The sequence below is a fragment of the Leptonychotes weddellii genome, chromosome 16 (assembly GCF_054177405.1).
Source record: "Leptonychotes weddellii isolate Sample4059 chromosome 16, ASM5417740v2, whole genome shotgun sequence".
Taxonomy (NCBI): domain Eukaryota; kingdom Metazoa; phylum Chordata; class Mammalia; order Carnivora; family Phocidae; genus Leptonychotes; species Leptonychotes weddellii.
Genome location: NC_138384.1, coordinates 27,541,653 through 27,565,063, shown reverse-complemented (window position 1 = coordinate 27,565,063; position 23,411 = coordinate 27,541,653). Strand labels below are relative to the sequence as shown.

General features: G+C 35.2%; 1 protein-coding gene across 2 annotated transcripts in view; it reads right to left on the bottom strand.

Annotated features, from left to right (window-relative positions):
* Positions 1–23,411, bottom strand: part of RPGRIP1L (RPGRIP1 like) — a 100,056-nt gene that overhangs the window by 72,964 nt on the left and 3,681 nt on the right. For both annotated transcript variants that reach the window (XR_014140870.1, XM_031027340.2), the window contains exons 2-8: positions 23,210–23,301; positions 21,267–21,411; positions 17,656–17,954; positions 13,991–14,093; positions 12,529–12,672; positions 3,193–3,298; positions 949–1,095 (exon numbers count right to left, since the gene is read on the bottom strand). Coding sequence is in view for 1 of the 2 variants with exons in the window: in XM_031027340.2 (XP_030883200.2) it covers positions 949–1,095; positions 3,193–3,298; positions 12,529–12,672; positions 13,991–14,093; positions 17,656–17,954; positions 21,267–21,411; positions 23,210–23,294 (1,029 nt within the window). In the remaining variant the exon portion in view is untranslated. The remainder of the gene's footprint in view (positions 1–948; positions 1,096–3,192; positions 3,299–12,528; positions 12,673–13,990; positions 14,094–17,655; positions 17,955–21,266; positions 21,412–23,209; positions 23,302–23,411) is intronic.

Here is a 23,411-nt window from a genome sequence, read left to right as displayed (position 1 = left end):
ATGAATTCCATCATTATATTCATTTTGTATTAATTTTCAATTGGCCCATAAAAAATAAAAGGATTAACTTTTCTTTTGGTTCATGGTTCAAACAAATTGTGTCAATCACAATTCACTCTGAAGACAAAATTTCTTTTGTTACCTGGAATTTACAAAGATCCAGTAGCACATCTTCTAAATAAATGAATGAATAAATAAAATCATATACCTTGTTTTATCCTAATGAATATTTTTAGAAATAAACTCAGGATAACCATCATAGCTTTACGACTAAAATGTAGCTTTCTGTATTTATTCCTAGCATTCATGTTTAAGTTTTATTCACCAGTATATTTTGTAGTTACAACCTTTTCCCGTGGGTCAGTATTCTTAAAATTCATTTCCATGTTCATAATTCCCTTTTGATGCTAGTTTGAGACACAGTAAGGATTCTCTAAAGATCAGAACAGAATGTAGGCATCTTATTTCATTGCCATTCTCTTTAAGAACAAGTTTAAAAGACGACAGAAAGAGACTGTGCTAGCTGGGAGGCATGAGTAGCAACAATAATAGAGAGATGAGTGTTCAAACAACTTCCTAGAAAAAAAAGGAAATAATTTCACAGAACTGCTGATGTTGCAGAACACAATATACTTCTCTTCAGAAACAGATGTGTATTCGTCTAATGTGGTCTTGGTATCTCAAATGGCTAATCAGATGTTAAGGCTGAGAAAGTTAAGTTCCACAGGTAAGTTGCAAAATGTTATGTGTTCTTTTTCCTCAAGAGTCAATCCTTTAGGTAAACAGTGGTTATCAGCACATTTGTAAATATTTTTAGGCACTGAGGTGTCATGTAGTTTAGGATCTTTAAATAAATGTACTATTTGGAATGTCTCTATTTTACTTTTTCGAAACAGTGACAGAGAAATTTGAATGCAAGGAACGGCTAATAAATTTTTCGGAGCTTACCTCTTCTATTCTTCTTTCAGAAAATGTCATGGAATGTAACTGTTTCTCAAGACTGCAGCATTTTAAACGCTGCTCTTTGAGTTGCCTATTTAGTTCATCCCCATTTGCCATCAAGGCATCATGGCTGATCCGGAGACTTCTTTGCTTCTAAAAAACAGAATCTTTTTGAAATTAATTTTGGATTCTGCATTAAATAAGTGATTACAATTTTATAAGTGAATTTACTCCTAAAGCTCACATTATACAATTCATTCTTCACCTCACAATGTATATGTGCTACTTGTCCATGGAGACACTCTTGACCCAAGTGTATAATTAGGGGAAAAAAAACACAGAGTTTTCTTAGCACAGAGTCACATAATGCAAACTTTTTGTCCTTTATTTTATTTCCTCCTAGTTTTTGACTGGTTGATTAGTGACCAGTGAGTAAATTAGTTTTAGCAATTTTTTTTTTTTCTTTCTGCTGTGGTTACAGTGGTTGGACATGCTGTCTAAAAATGCTGCCACATGGGTCAAAATAAATGCTGACCATAGATAATCAAACTTGAAAGGACTTGTCACCACAGCACATAAACAGCCTAACAGAAGGTTGTTTTAATACAATTAGGTTGAAATTTTCAATTCAGTAAAATAGTTACCGAAGTCTTCTTAATTTTTACAACAGATTTTTATTTTTACTTATTTATTTTTAAGTAATCTCTATGCCCAACGTGGGGCCTGAACTCACCACTCTGACCCAACCAGCCAGACATCCCAATTTCTTAATTTTTAAAATGGCATTTATGAATGTTTTAAATTCAAATGTATGTTCTTAAATGCCTCATGCTTTTTTTAATAGATAAAAAGATGATCATACTAAAGTCTTTTCACAGAGACCATACGACCATAACATGTAATGGCTCATCTGCTAACTAATTTCACTTACATTCTACTGAAGTTCTCCAATCACTTAAAGGAAACATGGCTATGAGTCCAATTTTTGTTAATCTTAGTATTATCATAGCACGCTATCTTTAACCAGCTTTTCCTGGGCTTCCTACCTCATTCATTGAAGCTGTTGGTCTGAACCTCTCAAATCTTTACCCAATATCAATCCCTCGGAGAAGAACCTGTGTCGTGGCAGACACTTGACCTAACAAGGGCTTTGAACAAATACCTGGCAGCACTGTTAAATGGAAGCCAAAATGGTCAAAGTGACAAAAGAAGGTAAGCTCGCTTTTTATTTCCTTTCCTAATTCCCCATGTTAGAAACGGCCCTCAGCTCCATGTTTTCTTAATCTCCCTCTTCTACCTATAGGCAGACAGTGCTATTATCTCCATTCTCCAGTTCCTCTTCTCTCTTTCATAAACTCTCACATTTATGTGGAAGGCAGTTATTACTTCACATTTAATCAGGGGGGAAAACACTAACCAGAATACATTTTTAAAATATTTATCTAATTCAAGAGTAAATTTAGGTTTCAGAAGACCCTATGCTTTCCACCCATTTACTGCTTTCCTTGTCTCAGTACTTCAAAGAAAGTACTGCTTAATATGAGTTCTGCTCATCTGGAATGATTTGGAGTTCATTAATTCCAGAACTTATGTTAATTATGCAGTGCCAATAAATAGGAATCTTCTGATGGCACATTCCTGTGGGGCCACAGTCCTAAGGCAGCTGGGATGAAGAGTCCCAAGTATTGTCAACCTGAATGGTCAAGATTTAAAATAAGTACCCTGATAGTTGACATGATGGGTACTCAAATATTTTGTGGTAATGGTAGATAGTGACAAAACAAAACACATTAAAGAAACATTGAACAAAACCTGATTACTCGTATTTTTAACTTGATCTATCTTGGATATCTCATAAATGCTTATAATTGAAGATAGATGGAAATACAACTAACCAGTGCTATGCGCCCATATGAATTCAGATAAAAGGAGTTAAAAATACATTTTCTTGGCATGAGATAATATATGATAAATAGGTTTTATTTTGAGATGACACAGATATTTATGAAAAGTCTAAGCAGTTATTTCTTTAGCCATTAAGTTATAAATTACAAATAATATATGAAGTGAAATCATACACATTTAAGAAAAAGAGCATCTTTAAAAATAACTTTTTAGTGTTAATAGCATTCTATTTAAAAAATACAACTTAAACACTATCTTTGACAGCGTATCTATGTATACACTATGTATACACATAGATAACTTTGTATCTATGTATCACCATAATAAAATAAATGATCACAGTACCTCTTGAAGCTGAATAAATTTTCCTTCCATTACTGAAAGAGCATTGCTTTTCTCCACTAGTTGTTTATGAAGCTTAATCATTTCTACATTGTCCCGAATGTTTGACCTTAAACAATGTGTTTAAGAAAAAGAGAGACAGAGTAAAAAAATGCAAGGCAAAAGAAAAAAATCTGTGGTTGAATCACAATTTTTCATTGAAACGTTACCTAGATTTTTAGTTTATTATACACTTAGGATAGATTTATTATTTAAAACCAACCAATCATTGTTCTTTAACTTCTATACTCATAGACTCTCAAGAGTTTGAAGGGAGACTCAAATTTGAGGACCTGTGTCTCCTCTACAACAACTGATAATAAGCACTTAAAACCCTTTTACAGCATCCTGAAAGATGGTGCAAAAGGACATCAGTCCATAGCACAGCAATCCTCCCAACCCCCAAACCTCATACTTATTTTAAGGAGGACGATCATACTATTTTTCCCTAAGAGAAAAATATGAAAGACAGCCACTCATCTTCCTACCACTCCCTTGAAACAAATGGTATCATAAGATTACCATTTATTGGAGTTTCCTCCTGGAGTTTCAACTTTTCAAAATATTTCCCAAAAAAAGTGACTTAGCATTTTATACTAATAATGCCCAAAGCTGGCATTTAAATATGTTGCAGATGTGCCTTTAGCTGGAAGAGATCATTTAACGTCCACAGGGTATATAGAAACTCTATATGCTGCAATACTAGTTTGTATTTTTCCTACTGAGATTAAAGCAAATGTAGAATTTAACAGGAAGATCTTGTTAAAGGTTAATCATGGATCTAAATGAATACCCATTTTCAAAAGACATTTACTTTCCCAACAGAGAAAGGCTCCTTAATTTCATACGTTTTACATTCAAAAGTATTTTAAAAATTGTGAAGCTCAGTTTTAGACTTCATTTCTTTAAAAAAAAAATAAACATAAAAATTTTAAATTCAGAAACTTATTTCAGGATTTAAAGTAAGTAATTTTACTTCCAAAACTTATCTAGTATACACATATTGGAAAAATTGTCACAATGCCCTACTGGAACCAGAAAATGGACTACAAAGCTCACACATCTGTAAACCAGCTGAGGACTTGAAATACTTAATTTTCCTCTTTGATATTTGAAAGTTCATTGTATTTTGGCATCGGACAGTTAGTTGTCCTCACACAGAAGATAAACAAGTCCAAGAACCTGGATCTTACCCAGGATACAGTCTTAACACAATGTTAAAATAATTATGTGTCTAAAACACGTTATCTAGTAGTTCTGAGCACACATTCAGCAGTACACTCACTATTCTTCCCCACAGCATGCTCTTTACTCACTAAAAAAATTATAATATGAAGGGAAAATATATTTTACATAAGTCTAATAAAGAAGATACTCACTTTTTCATAATTAGATGTCAAAATATAACTTAATCTGCTTTCCCCAGAATTACTTGGCTTGACCACTCAATGGTGAGTGACAGTTATTGACATGGAAGGACAGAATGCTATTCAAATAATTTCAAGTCTTTTCTTATATTTACAGTTGTCTCTGACATTTTATTCTTCTTGTTTTTAAGTATTTTAGTATTTTCAAGAAGATATACATATACGTGTGTATATATATATATATATACATATATATGTGTATATATATATATATATACTTGGGTAATAATTACTTAATGATATTAACAAAGAATTAAGCTCCAATAATCAATTCAGCCACACAGGGTCATAGAAATAACAGGTTTTAATTTTGAATTTTCTTTGTTAGGCGAAGGCTGGTAAGCATCCTTCAAAAACTTTTCAGTGTGGTTTAACTGGTGGATGTTTTCTTGAATATTTTCCCAAACTCCTTGAAGATTAAACTTTTCAAAATGCCAAGAAAAGTGACTTAGTATTTTATGATAATAATGCGCAACAGGTGGGTACAAATACAACTTCAGTAGCAGTTAGAGAACAACAAAAATAAGGTGGTCCTTTAAATAAAAAGTCAGTTTGCTTGAGAGTACACCTAATCTGGGATAATGCAACACCTGTAAGTCTTTAATGATTATTTTCAAGTGTCAATTTTAGGGGCTTTATCTGTAAGAATCATTATTATGATTCGGTATTTTTTAAAAAAGATTTATTTGAGAGAGCGAGTGAGAGAGAAAGAGCACACAAGTGGGAGGGGCAAAGGGAGAGAGAATCTGAAGCTGACTCAGAGCTAAGCGTGGAGCCCGACGCAGGGCTCAATCTCACAACCGTGAGATCACGACCTGAGCCAAAACCAAGAGCCACCCAGGTACCCCTATAGTTAGATACTTTTAGAAGGTAATGGTGGGAAGGAAAGGATGGCCGGCTGTTCAGCTGAAAGTGCTAAGACATAAAAGATCAAAATCAACAAAGTGATAAATGTGGTCTGGCCTTTAGGAAGGTGTACAATGGAAAATCATCTCAAACCTGACAATCGACTCAACATTCTTCATAGGTGAAATATGATAAAAAAAAATAAGGGTTGATGGAGAGGGAAAAGAGGGAAAGGAATGTCACAAAAAGCTGACAAAGAATGTGAGGATGATGGAGGCAAGAGGGGGCTAGAGTCGGTGCTTAGAGGCTTGTCCTAGACCTCTGTGTACTAGGAGGGCCTCAGGTTGGTTTCCTTTGAAAAACAGAGATGGGGCTAATTTTATAAGCAGTGTTTTAAGTGACCACCACATCATGCTTTCTTGCTCTCTTTCATGCACGGTGATGGGAACATCAAATCTTCAGGATGATGATGTTCTAACAGAAAGAACAATCCATGGTAAAAACATTCAGATGAACTCTGACAGTCATGCAACAATTCATACATGCTGCATTACACTTGGTGAAATGATCTGCAAACAGATATCAAGCAGTCTAATTATGTGCTTTGTAAAAATAAATTTCTCAAATTTTTCAACAAGGATTTTGCAAAAAACCTTGGACAATTAAGTTGGAAAATGCGGTTTCTTTTCTTTTTCTTGTTTTTTTATAGACATATTATTTAGAATTATGATCAAATCTTCTAAAACTATTGGAAGAGTTGTTGGCCCATCTCTAGATTAAAAACAAACTGAAATAAATTAGATTTTATGTTGAAAAAAGTAATCCAGTTCAACAACCTATGTGCCAAGTTTCCCTCATATAATTGGAAACAGTCAAGCAAAAAACTCTGAAAAAGGAATTTCTAATGGAAGCCTTGAAAACACTTGACTCCAGCTTTGCTACTGGGTGCCATAATAAATCCAGAAACTTAAAACCTCAGATACACAGGAGAAGGAAAAACTTTCAGTGGAGCTATGTAATGTATAGTCTAATATGAAATCTTGAGAAGCAAAAATCTTTCCTCCAGTGAAAGTTTCTTATACTTCATTCCCCAGGCATACAACTCTCTCACACTACCTCCCTCCCCCAGTGCCCATCACCATTTTACTCTTTGTTCCAGTAGAGTTTATGAATGCTAAAGAAAGCCTCTTGATTTTTTGAGACAAAAATGTTATAATGTAGTATTTATCACCATTTAGAAGAGAAGGCTGTAGAATATAGGAGCTAGGCTATGAGATTCTGGAAAGTAGTTGAGTAAAATATTTATGACAGAATGAAGAGGCTCTCTTTGTGTTTTTTTTTTTTTTTAAAGATTATTTATTTATTTATTTGACAGCGAGAGAGGGAACACAAGCAGGGAGAGTGGGAGAGGGAGAAGCAGGCTTCCTGGTGAGCAGGGAGCCCGATGTGGGGCTCGACCCCAGGACCCTGGGACCATGACCTGAGCCGAAAGCAGATGGTTAACGACTGAGCCACCCAGGAGCCTCCCTGTTTTTTTTTTTTTTTTTTTTAAGAGGCTCTCTTTGAATCATAGTTTTAGGCTGACTAAATTTGGGGGATAGGGTTGAAAACAACTTTAGGTTTAAAACACCTCTACAATAATTTTTTTTTTTAAACAGTGGCAGACATTCTGTAAGTGTATTGTTAAAAGAAATGTAGGTCATTCATAGCTTTTACTGGGGTACACAGACAATAGTCACTAGCAAGGTAACACTACTAAGATTACAGAAGGTTGCTAGTAAATTAAATGGAATAAATTTCACTAAGAGAGCTGAGGAAAGTTTATTTGAAAGGTAAAAGAGACAAACTGCTACCTGAGTTCATAGGTGAAAATAATGCTCCCTGATTTAAGATTGCATAAAGGAAAAAATTTGTCTGTGTATGTTTATTTGCCTCTGGATCATACCTTTCTTGTGGTGGTGGGTCAAAACAGAAATCAGAGCTCAATATTTTCTTACTCTCAAAACCCACAAGGAATGGAGAGAAACAGTTTTGTCAAGCACTCTACATGCAAATAATCACTCTCTTATGAAAATGGAGGAGGCACTCCCAAGGACTGGTTGGAGACAGGAAGAACTGAAATTCTGGCTGATTTTCTAAAAGGGATCATTCTGAAGATCAAGTTTAATGGATTCCAACTAGTAGTGGGAATCTGAGAATTACATTCAATTTATCAAAAAGCCCAATGGGAAATGTAGGTTTACTAGCAATTAAGTTGCTGAAGTGAAAGTTTTATATTATTTTTATTTTTTGATAAAATTATACCAAGTCAGTTCAATGACGCAGGTTACTTCACAATTATCAGAAGCAACAATTGGCATAATATAGGTCTTTGATGAATAAAAGGGAAAAAAACCCAGTAAGTTGATTAAATTAATAAATACTGCTTACTTAGTAGATAAAAATCTTTCAGAAACACAAGGTCCCTAGGGATGAAAGTGTGCTGTTTACAAGTTAGGGAACCACTTACCCATTTCAGTCTCTTTACTTTACAGCTGAGGTAGCTAACTGAGGCTTAGCGAAGTAAAGAATTTGACCAGAGTCCTTAGTTGAGGGAGCCGCCAGTCAAATCCAATCCTAAGAGATTACTTCTTCCCGTTCTTCTAGGTTGTCTCCTTCCTCGGAGATATTCCTAGTTCTAGCTGTCCCTCCACTTTCAAGTATGCACTAATTCACTAGTTACTATAAATTGTGATAATTTCTGTGGTTCATATGAAGTGCTGAGAAAATACATCAAGCTGCTATCCCAGAAAAATCTTAGATACAATAATGATGATGATAATAATAATTAATAATAATAATAATAATAATAATAAAAACATAGGGATACTTTCCACTGGGCAAATTCTAAGGTTTTCAAAACAACAGCAAAAGCTTGGTGGATATATTTTTTAAAAATGACAGATCACCTGCCTGTGTAATAATAATGTGTGCATGGTTATCCTTGGCCCCAGTTACCCTTCCATCCAAGGACCAGATGTGCCCTCTAAATTAGGGGGCCGGGCAATCAGACAAATACAAATTGAGGGGCATTCTGCAAACAACTATCAATGGGCTGGAAATGGGGAACCACTCTGGAATAAAGGAAACCTAAAAGACATGACAATTAAATACAATACATGACCCCTAGTTGGATACTAGATCAAAACCAAGCTAAAAAAAAACAAAAAACCAAGCTAAACAAACCAAAACCAGCTATTGAGAAAACAAAACAAAACAACCAGCTATAAGGGATACAACTGGGAAATTTGCATAGGGACTGTGTGTTAGATGATGCTACTGTATTGTCAGGTGTCTTGAGTATGACAGCTATACAGTGGTTATGCAGGAAGATGTCTTTGTTCCTAGAAGATACTTAGAAGTGTACAGAGAACGAAATGATACATGTGTCTAACTCTCAGATGGGGGCGTGGGAGGGAGGGAGGGTAGGAGGGAGAGAGGGTGGCGAAGAGAGCAAAGTGCTCATGCATGTGCGTGTAGAACGCAGAACAGGTTTCTGTCATTCACAGATACACAAAGACATGAAATGTATGTAAGTGTTCACGTGACTATTCCTACAACTTTTCTGTAGGTGTGCAATTTTTCAAAATAAAAAGCTGGGGAAGAACTTAAGAGTGTCAGGAAGTAACCCTGTGTGTGCCTAGAAGGGAAAGATGGAGCCCCTAGAGCCAAGCTGTTTCTTACACTGCATGGCTGCAGAAGGATTCTCTAAGATATGACAGTCTGCTGTCAACCAAAGGGAAGAGGGCCAGTCAGAGTGTCTGGAACATTTATAGGTTAAATTTCCCCCACTGGGATATGATGGAACTTACATGATTTTTAATTAAGAAGGTAAACACCCTAACATTTACTAAAAAAACCACTTAGTACAAACTAGTTACACATTTGGTAAGAGTATAAATATTTTTGGAGTTGAAAAAGCCAATAAAAGGTAAAATCATTCTGATTTTAATGTTCACGTACATGTGTTCACTGGTTACTGCTTTGCATTTAATTTAAGACGGCCTTTTTAATAAGAAGAAAATGTGCATTTTTATATTGTTTAAATTTTAATATGGATTTTTGTTCAAAACAACACAGACATTCAGGCTACTTGTAAATGATACAAGATTTTTTGCTAATGAGGCATTATGTAGAACATATGCAAAAATCACAACTCAGTCTTCCAAAATAGACCACAATAACAGGAAAAAACATGATTTTAATAAAAAAGAACAGCACTGGGCTTTTACTTCAAAGCAATTAAGGGCTTTGGATAACCAAAAGTTTATGTCAAGTTGATGCCAAACCAAACTGGTCTATTAAACACATACTATGAAGAGTTTCTGTAATATTCTATGAAAAGGCTCTTTGCCATAAATATCAAGCACCGCACTCTGAAGATTACGACTACGTTAGGTTCATGTTTGAGAACAAGGAGCCCAACATCCTGATCAGACTTCTAGAATTTCAAATTTGAAATAATGTATCCGTGAAAGAGAAGTTTAAATATGTTTTCCATTTTGTGATTTTTCTTTACAGTAAATTATACCAAGTTTTATATTCTCCCCGACCTTTTTTTCAACAGTTTTCCATTAGTCTCAAAAAATTGTTGTTACACATAAAATTTTGAGCTATGTGTAAACATACAAGAAAAAAAAGACTTAAAGACCTTTATTGGAAGTCATTTCTTCAGTTTTCAACAACTGTATTTCAAGGAACAATGTGCTATTTACTAAAGGTACCTTTCCTTTCTAAGCAAATAACGTGATTTTCAATTATTATAAAATCAGTGAGGTAGGATACAAATTGGCTTATTTTTTTGGCCTCTGCAACGAAAGTTCCTTTACCTATCAGACTCATTTTGTCTTACTTCTAATTCCTGATGTGACAAAAGAGACTGCTATCAAGTGAATAATATAGCTCCCTAAGGAGGGCCTTAGTTTAGTTTTTAAGGTGAACTCGTCTAGGTGTGTATGTTGGTGTCTCTTGCTGACAATATTTATAGGAGAAACCATGCATACCTGTCTATCACTCCATTTCTTCTGCTGTTCTAGTCCTGGATTGAAGGACTTTTGGATCTGTCTTTTAATGAACACTGAACACTTCAGTTCCAGACGATCATATCCCTTTGGAAGAGGCAATGGCCAACACAGTGTCCATCTTACTCTTTGGGAATTCAAGAAATATAACAGAGGAAGTAGTCTCTGATAACCTAGTACTCAGCTGCTGAGTAAAGGTGATAGGGGTGGGCTCTAAGCTTGGGCTTGGTCTAAGCATAGAATTTTTATATTTAGATAATATCTTAAATATGGCTGTTAGCAATTTATTAAGATCACATTCAGTGTTGGGGTCTGGTCTTTTATCACTGTTCCTCATAAGGAATCATGTCTTGGTTTTCCAAGAAGACCAAGTCTAGTCAGTTCTTCTACCTAGGGAAACAGAGATAACTCCTAGGTATTCAAGCTGGTTCAAAGCCAGGGTTCAAATTGTATCACCTAATATAATTCTCAAAAATACTCGTGTTTCTTTTGCCCTGCCCTTAGAAGGGCATATAAATATCACTAAATATACAGAATTTTATTATGTAATTTAACTTTATATATTATCAGAGATAATACTAATCAAATACTAATAATTTGAATCTTTGAAATATAAAGCCTCATATATTTTCAGCCCACTTTATTGTTTTAAAAATAAGTCTCATATGATGCATCTTTTCCTAGTTTTTTCAAATATTACCATGGCAGGTTAGTTTGTTAAAGGAGGATTAAACTCTGAATCCAAAAGGAGAAACCAGAAAATCATATTGGTTTTTCTAAATGAGAACCTAGCCACATAAGCATCAGATCATATACACTGGAGAGGGGAAAAACAAATAGAGGATCGAGGTCTGGTTTAAAAAACATTAAGAGAGAAATAAGAGACATGAGAGATGTCAAATGCAATGTGTAGACCTCATTTGAATTCCACTTCAAACAAACAGGGGAAGACACGCTCAGGAAGTTTGAATATAGACTGGTTGTTAGAGGGTATCAAATTGCCGTTAATTTTTTCACGTGCGATAACGGCATGGTGTTATGTTTAAAAAAACTGCCGATCAGGGATATATACTGGACTTTTCCTAGGAGAGATGACATCTTATCTGGCTGGGGTTAATTAACTGAAGAAAATAAAGGTGAAGGGACAGGTGAAACAAGATTGGGCACATGTTACAGATTGTTTAAGGTTAAGTGCTGGGTACCTGGCAATTTAATGCACCACTCCCTCTACTTCTGGGTATCCTTGGTCCAAGAAAACAAACAGAAAGGCAAGAAAAGGAAACAAAGGGAAAGAAAAAAGGAAGGAAGGGGAGAACGACTCAAGGAAGAATATGGTAAGAAGATAAAGTCTTGTTGGAAACACAGTGTGGAAGTACAAAACAGAGGAAAGGTATTAGGAACCAAAAATGACAGAGGAGGCTGGGAAAGAAAATACAGTACATTATAAAATATCCAAAATGAAGAGGCAGCAAGGAGACTGCTGAAGGGGCCCACTGGACTCCACAATAATCAATGGATTTTGAAGCAAATTTTGAATGTTAGGAGAGGTAACAAACATCTTTTTGGGACTAAAAAAACTGGTACCATGTTATGGAATTTTTTTAACTTTGAAAAAAATTATAGGAGGCTGGACTTATTCACAAGGTGTGTCAACAGCAGGGTCCTTGTCACACATATTTCCCTTGGTAGGTGCAACCAAATGGCATCAGAACTTCCTACAGTTATGGTAAGTGCAACAAATGGACAAATGAGTGGGGGAAACAAGATGAGGCAGAGTAGGTTAGGGAAAAATGCCCTTCCACTCGAGCTGTTGAGAGCAGTTAGTAGGTCTAGAGTAGGCTTATATGAAGAATGTTAAGTGAAAACATGATTTTTAAAATAGACTAGACTTATCCTTCTATGGCACATGATAAAGTATTTTAAACTAATTTTGACCTTATCAAAGTGATATTTCTGTTTTAACATACCTTTGATCTGTAGCCTGCTGTTCTCGAAGCTGAAGAAGAGATAACTCAATTTCATTTTCTTTTCTCCTCAACTGAGTTTTCAGGATCTCAGCCAAGTGCTCTAACTCTTCAATCTGGCCTCTCTGTGACTGAATAACATTTTCTCTGAAATAAAGAACCTTTACAAGAATTTGCAGTTTGAGGAAAAACCTGCAATATTCAAGATCAGTAAAAAGAAAGTTCTTCATAATAAAGAGCAAGCTAAAAATTTTAGCTTAAGTGCCTCTGCATATAGTGAATAGTAGATTAAATGGGACGATTTAGAAGTGCATATGGAATAATTCAAAATACTGCTTTTTATACAATAATGTCCTAGACGATAACCTGGACTTCGGTTCAATTCAATTCAATTCAGTATTTATTGGTTACCTACTACGTGCTCCACAATCTGCGCATCTTCAGATAATTTACACGCTTTTGTTCTTTCCTACGTACATCTGCCTAGATCACTCAATTTAACACTTCAGAGAGAGAGAGAGCAAGAATTTGCAAAACATAACAGCGTTTTTTTTTTTTTTTTTTTTTGCATGTATTTGTTTATCTCTACCATGTTTGGCAGCATCCCAGTGTAATAAGCCTCAGGAAACTCCTATGAACCCTGTTTTTTCAGCTGATTAGCAGGTAACAAGATTAGGTTTAGTCTTTTGCTTTTATTCCTTTGCAGGCTAGTCATTGCTGTAACTGGTATTTAAAATATTCAAAAGAAGTAATTTGAAGCCCATATTATTCTTAAGCAACTGTCTAAAGTGTGATGCTATTTCATGTTTTCTTTCCTCATTCAGAATTGTTACCTTTTGATGATCCAGGTGAAGGCCTGTAGGAAAGGTGGAACCTTATCTTCATTTGTGTGACTCATAGACACTGAAACCATGAGGCTTTGATTAACTGGGAAAGTAAGCTAAATGTGGCAGAAGTAACTTTTTTGAAACCATAGTATGATGAAGAATGCAGTACCATAGAATCACAGTGAAACAAAATCTGAAATCCATATGTATTTGATAACTCCAAACTTTTAAGCCACTCCCTCCAGTTCTTTTTTTTTTTTAACCGCAAAAAGGCTAATTAATTCAGGATCTAAAAAAAAAATTACCTGTAATTTTTCTGAGAATGGATATGTTGCCCCTAAAGCTTATACTATTCTAAATGACTGGGCTTTATGCCATTTCTCTGGGGAGAAAATTATAATATAGAGGACTATTCTATAGACCCCTCCACTGATGTAGTTGGTTAAGTTGTTCATTTTCCTCATTTTATTGGAAACATGTTATATAATATCTGTTCTTACCCCACAGATCTAGATGTATTTAGTGGAGCAAATTATTTGTACATAAACCAATTGTGTTTAAAATAAAGGAAAGGGAGGGATCAAAAAAGACATGATCAATAAACAAAGTTCTAAAATGACCACAAAAAGAATACATACAAATTTCTTATTTCTCCTCTGGCTTCTTCAAGTAAACTGTTGCCATATTTTGTAAGCATGGGTTGTAGAGTTTCTGCTACATCGACATCTTGGAATCTAATACCTAAAAGTCAATCAGTAAGATTATAAAAGTGAAGTTGGGAAAGAAGGGCTCCTGATTTGCTATCATGAAGAAATTTGCAATATAAGAAAATTTCTTAAGTACTGAGAGATGTGCTCTATAGTACAGAGAATCAGAAATCCATTGCCAAAGGGACTGCCATTGGCATTAAATGTACACAGCAGCAGGTATTGCAAATTAAACAAACTCTACCATGGAAACCAAATTACTAGAAATATTTTGATTCAACTTAGATTTAGAACAACTAAATTCATTTCTGAAAGAACCAAAGTCAGGGCTTTACAATATAAGCTAAAGTATGAAGGAAAAAGATTTCAAAATCTTGACTTTTTTTAGTATTTTTGATATAGATTTTTAAAAAAATTTTTCAGTAGTTATTCACAGTCCTTGACCTTATATATATATTGAACCTTGTCTTCATTTGTGTGACTCACAGATACGTGTAAGTCAAAATGTTTCCTGTACTTTCATTTATTCCATCTCAATAAGAAAATCCATATTTAAACAGAGATAATTCAAAAAGGGATCACCAGTGAGATTCCTTTAAATAAAACATTTTGCTGCTGCCCTTAAAGTATTTTTCTTGTAAAAATAGATACATTTTTACAAGTCTAGTCCCATTGTTAAAAATGAGACATAATTTTAGTTATATGACTTACACTTACAAAATAAATTACTAGAGCTTAAGGTAGATAAAATTATGACAAATAATTCAGATTTTTAATGGAACATAGTCTCAGATATAACGTACAGATAAAATTCATTCTTTTAAGAAAGTTTATTTTTAATTAGAATGGAACTATTATTTGCTATTTCCAAAATTTTCAACATCTATTGTTGTAGTCCAGACTAAAGACCAGAAAAGGCTCTGCCTAAAACCATTAAAATAGTTTACTGTGTTAAAATTTGCCAATTTTGGCAATAATGCTAATTGTTAAGCTTTTCCTACATAAATCATGGAAAAACTAAATATCACTAGAAAAATTAAAAAATCTACTTATCCTTAAAATAGTCTTTTTTTTTAAGATTTTATTTATTTATTTATTTATTTATTTATTTATTTACTTACTTATTTATTTCACAGAGAGAGAGAGAGAGCGAGCGAGAGGGAACATAAGCAGGGGTAGTGGGAGAGGGAGAAGCAGGCCTCCCGCCGAGCAGGGAGCCCGATGTGGGGCTCGATCCCAGGACCCTGGGATCATGACCTGAGCCGAAGGCAGACGCTTAACGACTGAGCCACCCAGGCGCTCCATCCTTAAAATAATCTTAAAACTTATTGTGTACCAGTGGTTTGCCAATGGTTACATTTTAAAGCATACACAGCTTATAAGAATCTTTGTTCTACTGGTTCTTCACAATAAGGATTGTTTCTATATTACAATGATCACACCTTAAACCAGCACTTTCCATTCCTTCTCTTGACCAGGCACATATAGAAAAATGGAATATGTGTACAGCAGCTTGGGGGCAAGGCTGCCTTAGCCAGGGAGAGTCTAGTGAGTGTTCTCACCTAGCCACGCTACCCTGTGATACTTCTGACAAGTATGGCGCAAGTCCCAGGCTCAAAGGTGGTCTTGAAGAGGCTATTAAGATTACTAAGGTATCAACCCTGATGATGGTGTCTCAAGTTTACTCAGAAAGATAATGGTTGAGAAAACATTCATCACTATCAAGTGCTTCGTGCAGCTTCTACATCTTGGACTCTGTACCAAGCAGCGAAAAAGGTCTGAATTACTAAGAGTGTATAACCACAAGGAGAAATTTAAACTTTCTAGTCACATTTTAAAGACTGTGCTGCTCTGTGGCTCCTTTTTTCTTTTCCCTATAGGAGGAAACTTCCACCAGACTCTTCTATTTAAACAGCAATTCATAGCAGTAGATTAGTTTGTCATGTTAATCTACAATTTGGGCATTGCATCTTTATTTAGTATCAAAGACCTTACAGACCTTAGAGATCATCTTGCCTTGACAGATGACCAAACTAAGGTTGAGAGAGGGTAACTGACTTTTGAAAGGTAAAATACACTACCATGGAGTTGCCATCTTTTGACCTTTTTTCTCATCTGGTGTTATAACTCCATTTTACAGATGGGAAAAATAAGGCTCTGAGAGGTCAAGTGCTCTCTTCCAAGTAGAAAGTTAATTAGCAGCACAGTGTATTTCTTAACTTATAATGTGCTATGATTGCTTTGGTTATATCAAAGTCTACTGCCAGTCTCACAAGCTAGGTGTAGCTGAGTCCTTTCATTGTGCAGCTGCCTCCTGCCTATATGGAGGCCTTACTGAGTTCAAGGGAACTCTGCCTAGGGAAGAGATAGTGTCCATATTTTGGCTTGGAGAAAAAAACAGAAGAAAATTTTCTCCTTTTCTGTTTATATGGCATTTTTTGTCCTCCTCGATGAATTGAAAGTTTTACACAATTTTTTGTGTCCCTCAAAATGTTTGGTCTTTATGTGAAGCATGTTCCAAATGAAGATCAATTGCAGCTACAAATTTAATTCCTTCCCTAGTAGTTGAAATTTAAAAAATGTTACTTAAAATATTTATTGACTTTTCACCTCATTGTAAATAAAGTTTGTCCATGGGTGGGGAGAGTTGGGAATTTTTATTAGAAATATTTAGGTTCTTCCTATATTAAGTTTCATCTATGCAACTGAACTGCTTTGTGTGGGTAGGTTTTAGGTGATTCATTCTCAAAATGAGGAAAGTGATTGACCTATGATCATTTTTGGAGATGGAGGAGACCTTTACGGTCACTTGCATAAATCCTTTTATTTTACATGGAAGGAGCAAGTTCAGAATGATTAGATGACTTGTCCAAGGTCACCAGATAGTAAGTAGAGGAGCAAGAACACAATTTTTTAAACCCTTGTTACGTGCACACTGCATTGTCATGCTACCTCCATACGATGAGAGATTTAAACAATTCTGCAAATTTTCAAAGAGGTCTTTTGACAAAGAAGTTAATTGTGATCATTCAAAACAGAAAGTGTGATCATAAATAAGCAAACTAGCTGGTTTCCCCATTTGCCTGAGTCAATGTGATTTCCGTCTGCAATACAGAAAACCAACTCAAACTAAACTCCTATTTTATACGGTTTCACACACGTCTCTCATATCAGGATAAATAATTATGTTCAGTGTTTTACTCAACAAATATTTTCATGTTAATATTAGCATTTTATCAAAACGCAAGTCATAAAACTATTTTCCGGGGCGCCTGGGTGGCTCAGTCGTTAAGCGTCTGCCTTCGGCTCAGGTCATGGTCCCAGGGTCCTGGGATCGAGTCCCACATCAGGCTCCCTGCTCTGCGGGAAGCCTGCTTCTCCCTCTCCCACTCCCCCTGCTTGTGTTCCCTCTCTGCCTGTCTCTCTCTGTCAAATAAATAATAAATAAAATCTTTAAAAAAAAAAAACAAAACTATTTTCCTATTTCTAAAGGTACTTAAAAACCTGAGAAATACAGAAACACTCTGTGTGTGCATCCATGTTAAAACAGCCTACTAAAAGACTTACATTTAGGATTTAATATAAGCTTATTTTACCTTTCCTGGGGCATTCTTGTACGCCTGCATTTTCATGCACTTTTCTACGCCCAGTGTTAACACGAGATTGCACATAATTGTATGGGGTTTGCCTGTAACCCTGGATTTGAAGTTGCTGTTTGGCTGAAATGAGTCTGTTTTTGAGGACTTCATTCTGTCTTTCAAGCTCATGAACTTTCTCTTGCAGCTGCTCCATCATTTCTTCCATTTCCACATCTCGTCCCAGCCGCTTGGGGCCGCCACCAACCTGCTCATATCTTTTCTTGTCATTAACTAGCCGTATTAACTTGGTGGCCATTCTAGGGAAATAATAAAAAGATGAAAAGGAATGTGAGAAGTCAGCATAAAATGCATTCTGTTGAAAGGAACATAATCACTGTGAGGACTTCAGTGCAGAACCTGAATAATAAATTTCAGGTTTTGATGTAACTATTACTGCCTGTGAAGAATCCTTTGATGATAATTGAAACCACTGGGCAACAATCTGCTTTATAGCACTGACAAATAACAGTTTCCTAAGGCTTATCATTTAAGGTTAGTAAAGAGAGGACACATATTTACTCCATATGTTCCTCAAATGCAATTTTTAACGCATGACCTTATGTAGGAATGCTGTATGCACTTAAATGCAGCTACAGATTGTGGATGTGGTGGGTTATAGATGTGAGCCACAGTAAGTTACAACTTTTGAAAAGTGTGTTAAGACTATGCAGCATTTAGGTGATATGTTTCAGGTGAACTGTTTTCAGGTTCTCTAAGATTAAGACACGTTACGAATACAAAAATGTTAGGATGCATAGGTACACACAGATAAAAAGCCCAACGAAAAATTCAGAGAAACCGAAATGTGCCACTAAATGTTGCTAGGTGCCCAAGAAACATTCATGTTTAATGGTAGAAAATACTTAGATGCAGAAAGTATTACTTTAATGCTACCTTTAAATTTAGAGAGAAGTTGTGCTTTTGATATCTTAGGAGTTTATACCTTTCATTCTTTTAAGTTTTGATAAAAACTGGTTAGACAGAACAAAAGGCAGAAAGGGCACATGGGGGTGATGTAATATACATGTACGGAAAACATGCCTGACAGTGAATGGAAAAATCTTGGCAGGACAAGAAAGAAAAGGTGGCTTTGATGAGAGACACAAGTTCAAGACTTTACAAAATTGGTCGCACATCTTCAATAGCTGATTCTAGTTTACAGTGAATCTATTTTTATAAAGAGCCAGACGGAGATTGAAAATAAAAACTCACTTCATTTTTCTTTAAACGGGGTTTGCTTTATTTTAGCATGGTTATGGACAGAAGCTTTTACTTAAGAGAACAAAAGTGAAATAAAAAAATGCTTAATAGCTTTGGGATGTCATAGAACAACCTTTTTTTGCCCTAAGCAGAGTCCTCTGTAAAAGCAGTAGTAATACATGTCTATCTACACTTCTGGCTACTCGGCCTACAGCATGTGGCATCAGGGAGAGCTATGCATAACATAATCAGTTAAGATTGTTTTCTCTTTCCCTTGAAGCAAATCCATTAAACATGCTTTATAAGGGATACAGGATAATAAAAACCACGATCCAAGAGTACCACAAACACCCTAGTAAAATAATCAATGGATTAGTTCCTTTTCCACTGAATCCAGAGGATGATATATCATTGGGAAATTTGGGCAGGTATCATAAGCCCAGCAGAGCCACACATTCTATCTAGCCCTTTAATGAGTTTAGGATCCTTTGCCCCGCCCAATGGCTTAGCCATAGAAATATGGTTGCTATCTAACTGAGATGTCAACCTAAATATCTGAATCTTTTGTTTCAGAGAGACTATCACGGGATAGAGATCACATTCAAAAGACACAGGTATAATATAAAAAAAAAAAGACAACATATGGAGAATAATAAATGACCCAAATTTTTAAGGAAAGAAAAGTACATCAGTAGAGTGGTTTTAAATTCCTTCAAGGATGTTCAAGTCAACTTTTTGTCAGGAAACAAGATTACATGTTTGTCCAGTAAAAGCAGTAATTTTCATTTGTTTGATGTGGTTATTTGGTGGTATTAACGCATTGTATGTGATCTGGTAAAGTTTGAGTACTTACTTAAAAAGGTGGTTTATCAAATCTACATTTATGCTAATGTGATACTAATTACATCTTAAGGATAAATTTAAAAGCAGTTCTGGGGCACCTGGCTGGCTCAGTTGGTAGAGCATGCGACTCTTGATCTTGGGGTTGTAAGTTTGAAACCCCATGTTGGGTGTGACGATTACTTAAAAATTAAAAAAAAAAAAAAAAAAAAAGAGCAGTTCTACATGTGCCTCTAGGTAATGTCCGTGGTGTGAAATTCAGAAGGATTTTAGAGCTTTGGGTCACAGTGGTCATTGGATCACTGCTCTCAGGGCTAAGCAAAATAACATCGCAGGAGGTTAAATGGCTTGAACATAATACCATAGGCCAGTGGCAGAGAAATAATAGAACACATGCATACAGCTGGACTCCTAGCCGAGTCCTTTTTTCATTAAACTACATGGCTCATTATTAGGTTGTTTTATATTTTCTGGCTAGGACAAATTGCTAATGAGGTCAAGGTTGTGAATTCAATTATTTTACTGACCAATTAGGCTTACAAAGGAAAAAAAATTGTTCAGTGGTCATAGAGTACATTCCTCATTCCGATAGGACATGTGTGTGTTACTGGTCAGAAAAGGAATCAGGCAAGTGAGTCACATGTCTTGAAAAAAGACATTACCATGACTCAAAAATGAACTCAAAGTAAAAGCGCCATAGACAGTAGGTCAGTGGGTCATTAAAATAAAGTCCACAGAGTAGAACCTGAACTAGAATCACCCCTTTAGGATGCATTCTAAGCAGAATCCTCCCCCCTCACCCATCTTCCTTCTTCCATAGCTGTCTCACCTTTTCATTTTACCTAGAACATGAATATGAATACAGGCCTGTTGAAGCTTACAAATAGGAATGTGCTTTTTTGTTTTTAATGCCACACATTCATAAGATAGTCAAAGTGTTTCTTGAACAAGAAGGTATGAAAGAATATCTACTCTTAAGAAGTTATCCCAGCAAAAATTTTTTGCACACAAATCAAGTGACAACGTTTCTTCAGAAACAGTAGAGACTCTTTTAAATAGAGATTCTAGACTCATCCAAGCAAAGTTAAACATGTTCCAACTATTGAAGTGATGTTCACATTAGTAAACCCCAAATCTTAAGGGAACATGCATTCTAACAAATTAGAATAGCTAATTACTTTTTCAAACTTTCATTTTAAACCAAGGCATTTAAAAAACAGATGCTTTGGTCATTTGATTAAACTATAAATATTAAACCATAAGTTATTTATAGATATGATATACTTGTGGCACTCTTAGCTATTAGCTCTTTCTTTCAAATAGCAACTTCAGACATAATAAACACTCATCATCTTTTTGGTTTATTATTCTAGTTTTTAAGATCTTCCATTTTTAAAAATTGTATTTATTTACAACCTGCCTTGTTCCAAGAAAGATTCCAGGTGGAGTTTTCAATTAATTTTATAAAAAAGCATATCCTCCAAACTTCACAGAGTCAGGAGAAAAAGCTAAAAGCTTTTTATCATAACCTTTTAATTTTATCCTCTTGCTTGCGGGCATGCTGTTTAAGCAAAATGTTCTCATCATGCAAACGCAAAAATCTGTCTTCCAGTTCCTCACGACTGATACGTGACACTGCCTGGCGAGACTTCATTGTCCGTGTTGTTGAAGTTTCTGTAAAATGCCAAGGTAATTAATAGTGGGATTACTTAAAATAGTCTCTAAAAATGATAACTGTTGATATTAATATAATCTCTGACCCACTCATCTTTTTTCCTTTGTGACCCACTATTAAGATTGTTTTAGAAAATGTTACAGTGTTGTTTACATCACCAATCAGAGGGAAGAATAATAATCTTTGCTATTAAAAGTTTACATGTAATATTAAGGATTTGAACAATAGCAGTATCCATTCAAAATGGTATTTAGATAACCATTCCTTAAGAATGTAAGATGGAACCCTGATTCAATAAGACTTTTCAACTTATATGCTCAATGTTGAAAAAAACAAAAGATTATCTAAAAGTATTTTTTTTTTTTTTTTTTTTTTACAGAGGCAAGAGTTATAATTTGGTGAACATAGCATATTTTTCAGAGCTATGTATGGGTTTTGGGTTCTAGAAAATAAACTGTAATTTGCAAGTACAAACAACAAACCTTCAAAAATCATTTATAAGCTATCTTACGTATTTTTTTTTTTTTTAAAGATTTTATTTATTTGACAGAGAAAGACACAGCGAGAGAGGGAACACAAGCAGGGGGAGTGGGAGAGGGAGAAGCAGGCTTCCCACTGAGCAGGGAGCCCGATATGGGACTCAGGACCCTGGAATCATGACCTGCGCCGAAGGCAGACACTTAACGACTGAGCCACCCAGGCGCTCTATCTTATGTATTTTTAAAGAACTTTTATGCCTTTTAACATGTATATATAATTTTTTACATATGCTTAAATTTGGTATTTTCCATATCACTGGCTAATTTGCATTAATCATCCAAAAGAAACAAAGAACAAATGGACAAAGGTTAAAGCCCCTATGGCGGATTACTGAGGACAAGAATTGAACTTAAGGTAGCAAATTCCAATAAACAGCTTTGCACAATTGACATTTATTTGTATTCGAATACCTGGTACTCCACCAAAGATCTAAAGCAAAGCTTGTACATACTTTTTACTTTCAAAAATAAAACCTGTATAGTCAAATTTATCTTTTTCAATGAACAATGCACTGACCGCCTTTCTGTGGTAGTTCAAGGTGCCCACTCGAATTGTTCTAATTAACAGGGGTGTGAAGACACCTTAGTGGAATATATTTGATATCACAGCAGTCTCAATGACAAATGCAGTAGCATGACAGCAGAGCTGACACGAAACAACAAACAAAAACACAGCTCTACACTCTGAATTGTTCCTCAAAGCTGTGTTTTTCATTCTCAATTTGAAAGTGACTTTTTAGCTCTAGGGCAACCACTAAGTGATAAAAGGATAAAGGAAACCTTTAATGTATAGTAATTTGATAAAACAAAGTCAGTATCACTTGGATAAACAAACCATTTTGAGATACTCTACTTGAAAGGCAAAATTTTTTAAATATGGCATTTCCCCCCATATAAAATTTAAACATAAAGAAACATTTTAATGGTGAATGTGATTTAAACCAGGCAATTCGGTTTGGAGGCTTGATACTCTCTGTGTAGTTTCTACTGATGTGTGGAATTTTAAAAAGATGATTTATAACAATTCTTTATCAGAACAGAGGGGGATTTTACATTTTCTATGAGCTGTTGATAATTGATGCATGCAGTAAAATACCATATGTTGTTCTAAACTCTCCATGTTCCTGTTTAGTCCAATCAAGAGCTATATAGTTACTTAAATGGCTTCGTTTGTAAGGATATCAGAAATATTTTAAATTAAAAGAAAAGAAGTTACTGATCAAAGTTCATAACGATAATAAATAACAGCTGGCCATACCTTGTAATCCTCCCATTCCAGAGAGGTTTACACCTATATCTTTCACAGGCAGGTCTCCTGCCGTCTCATCAGTGGGATGAGACATGGCCTATCTGTGGAGAAAAGAAAATTCAAGTAAGATCTTTCCAAAGTATAACATTAACTATGCAATGGAATGAACCAAATAAAATGAATAAAGCATTATGACTTTAACGGACATCCA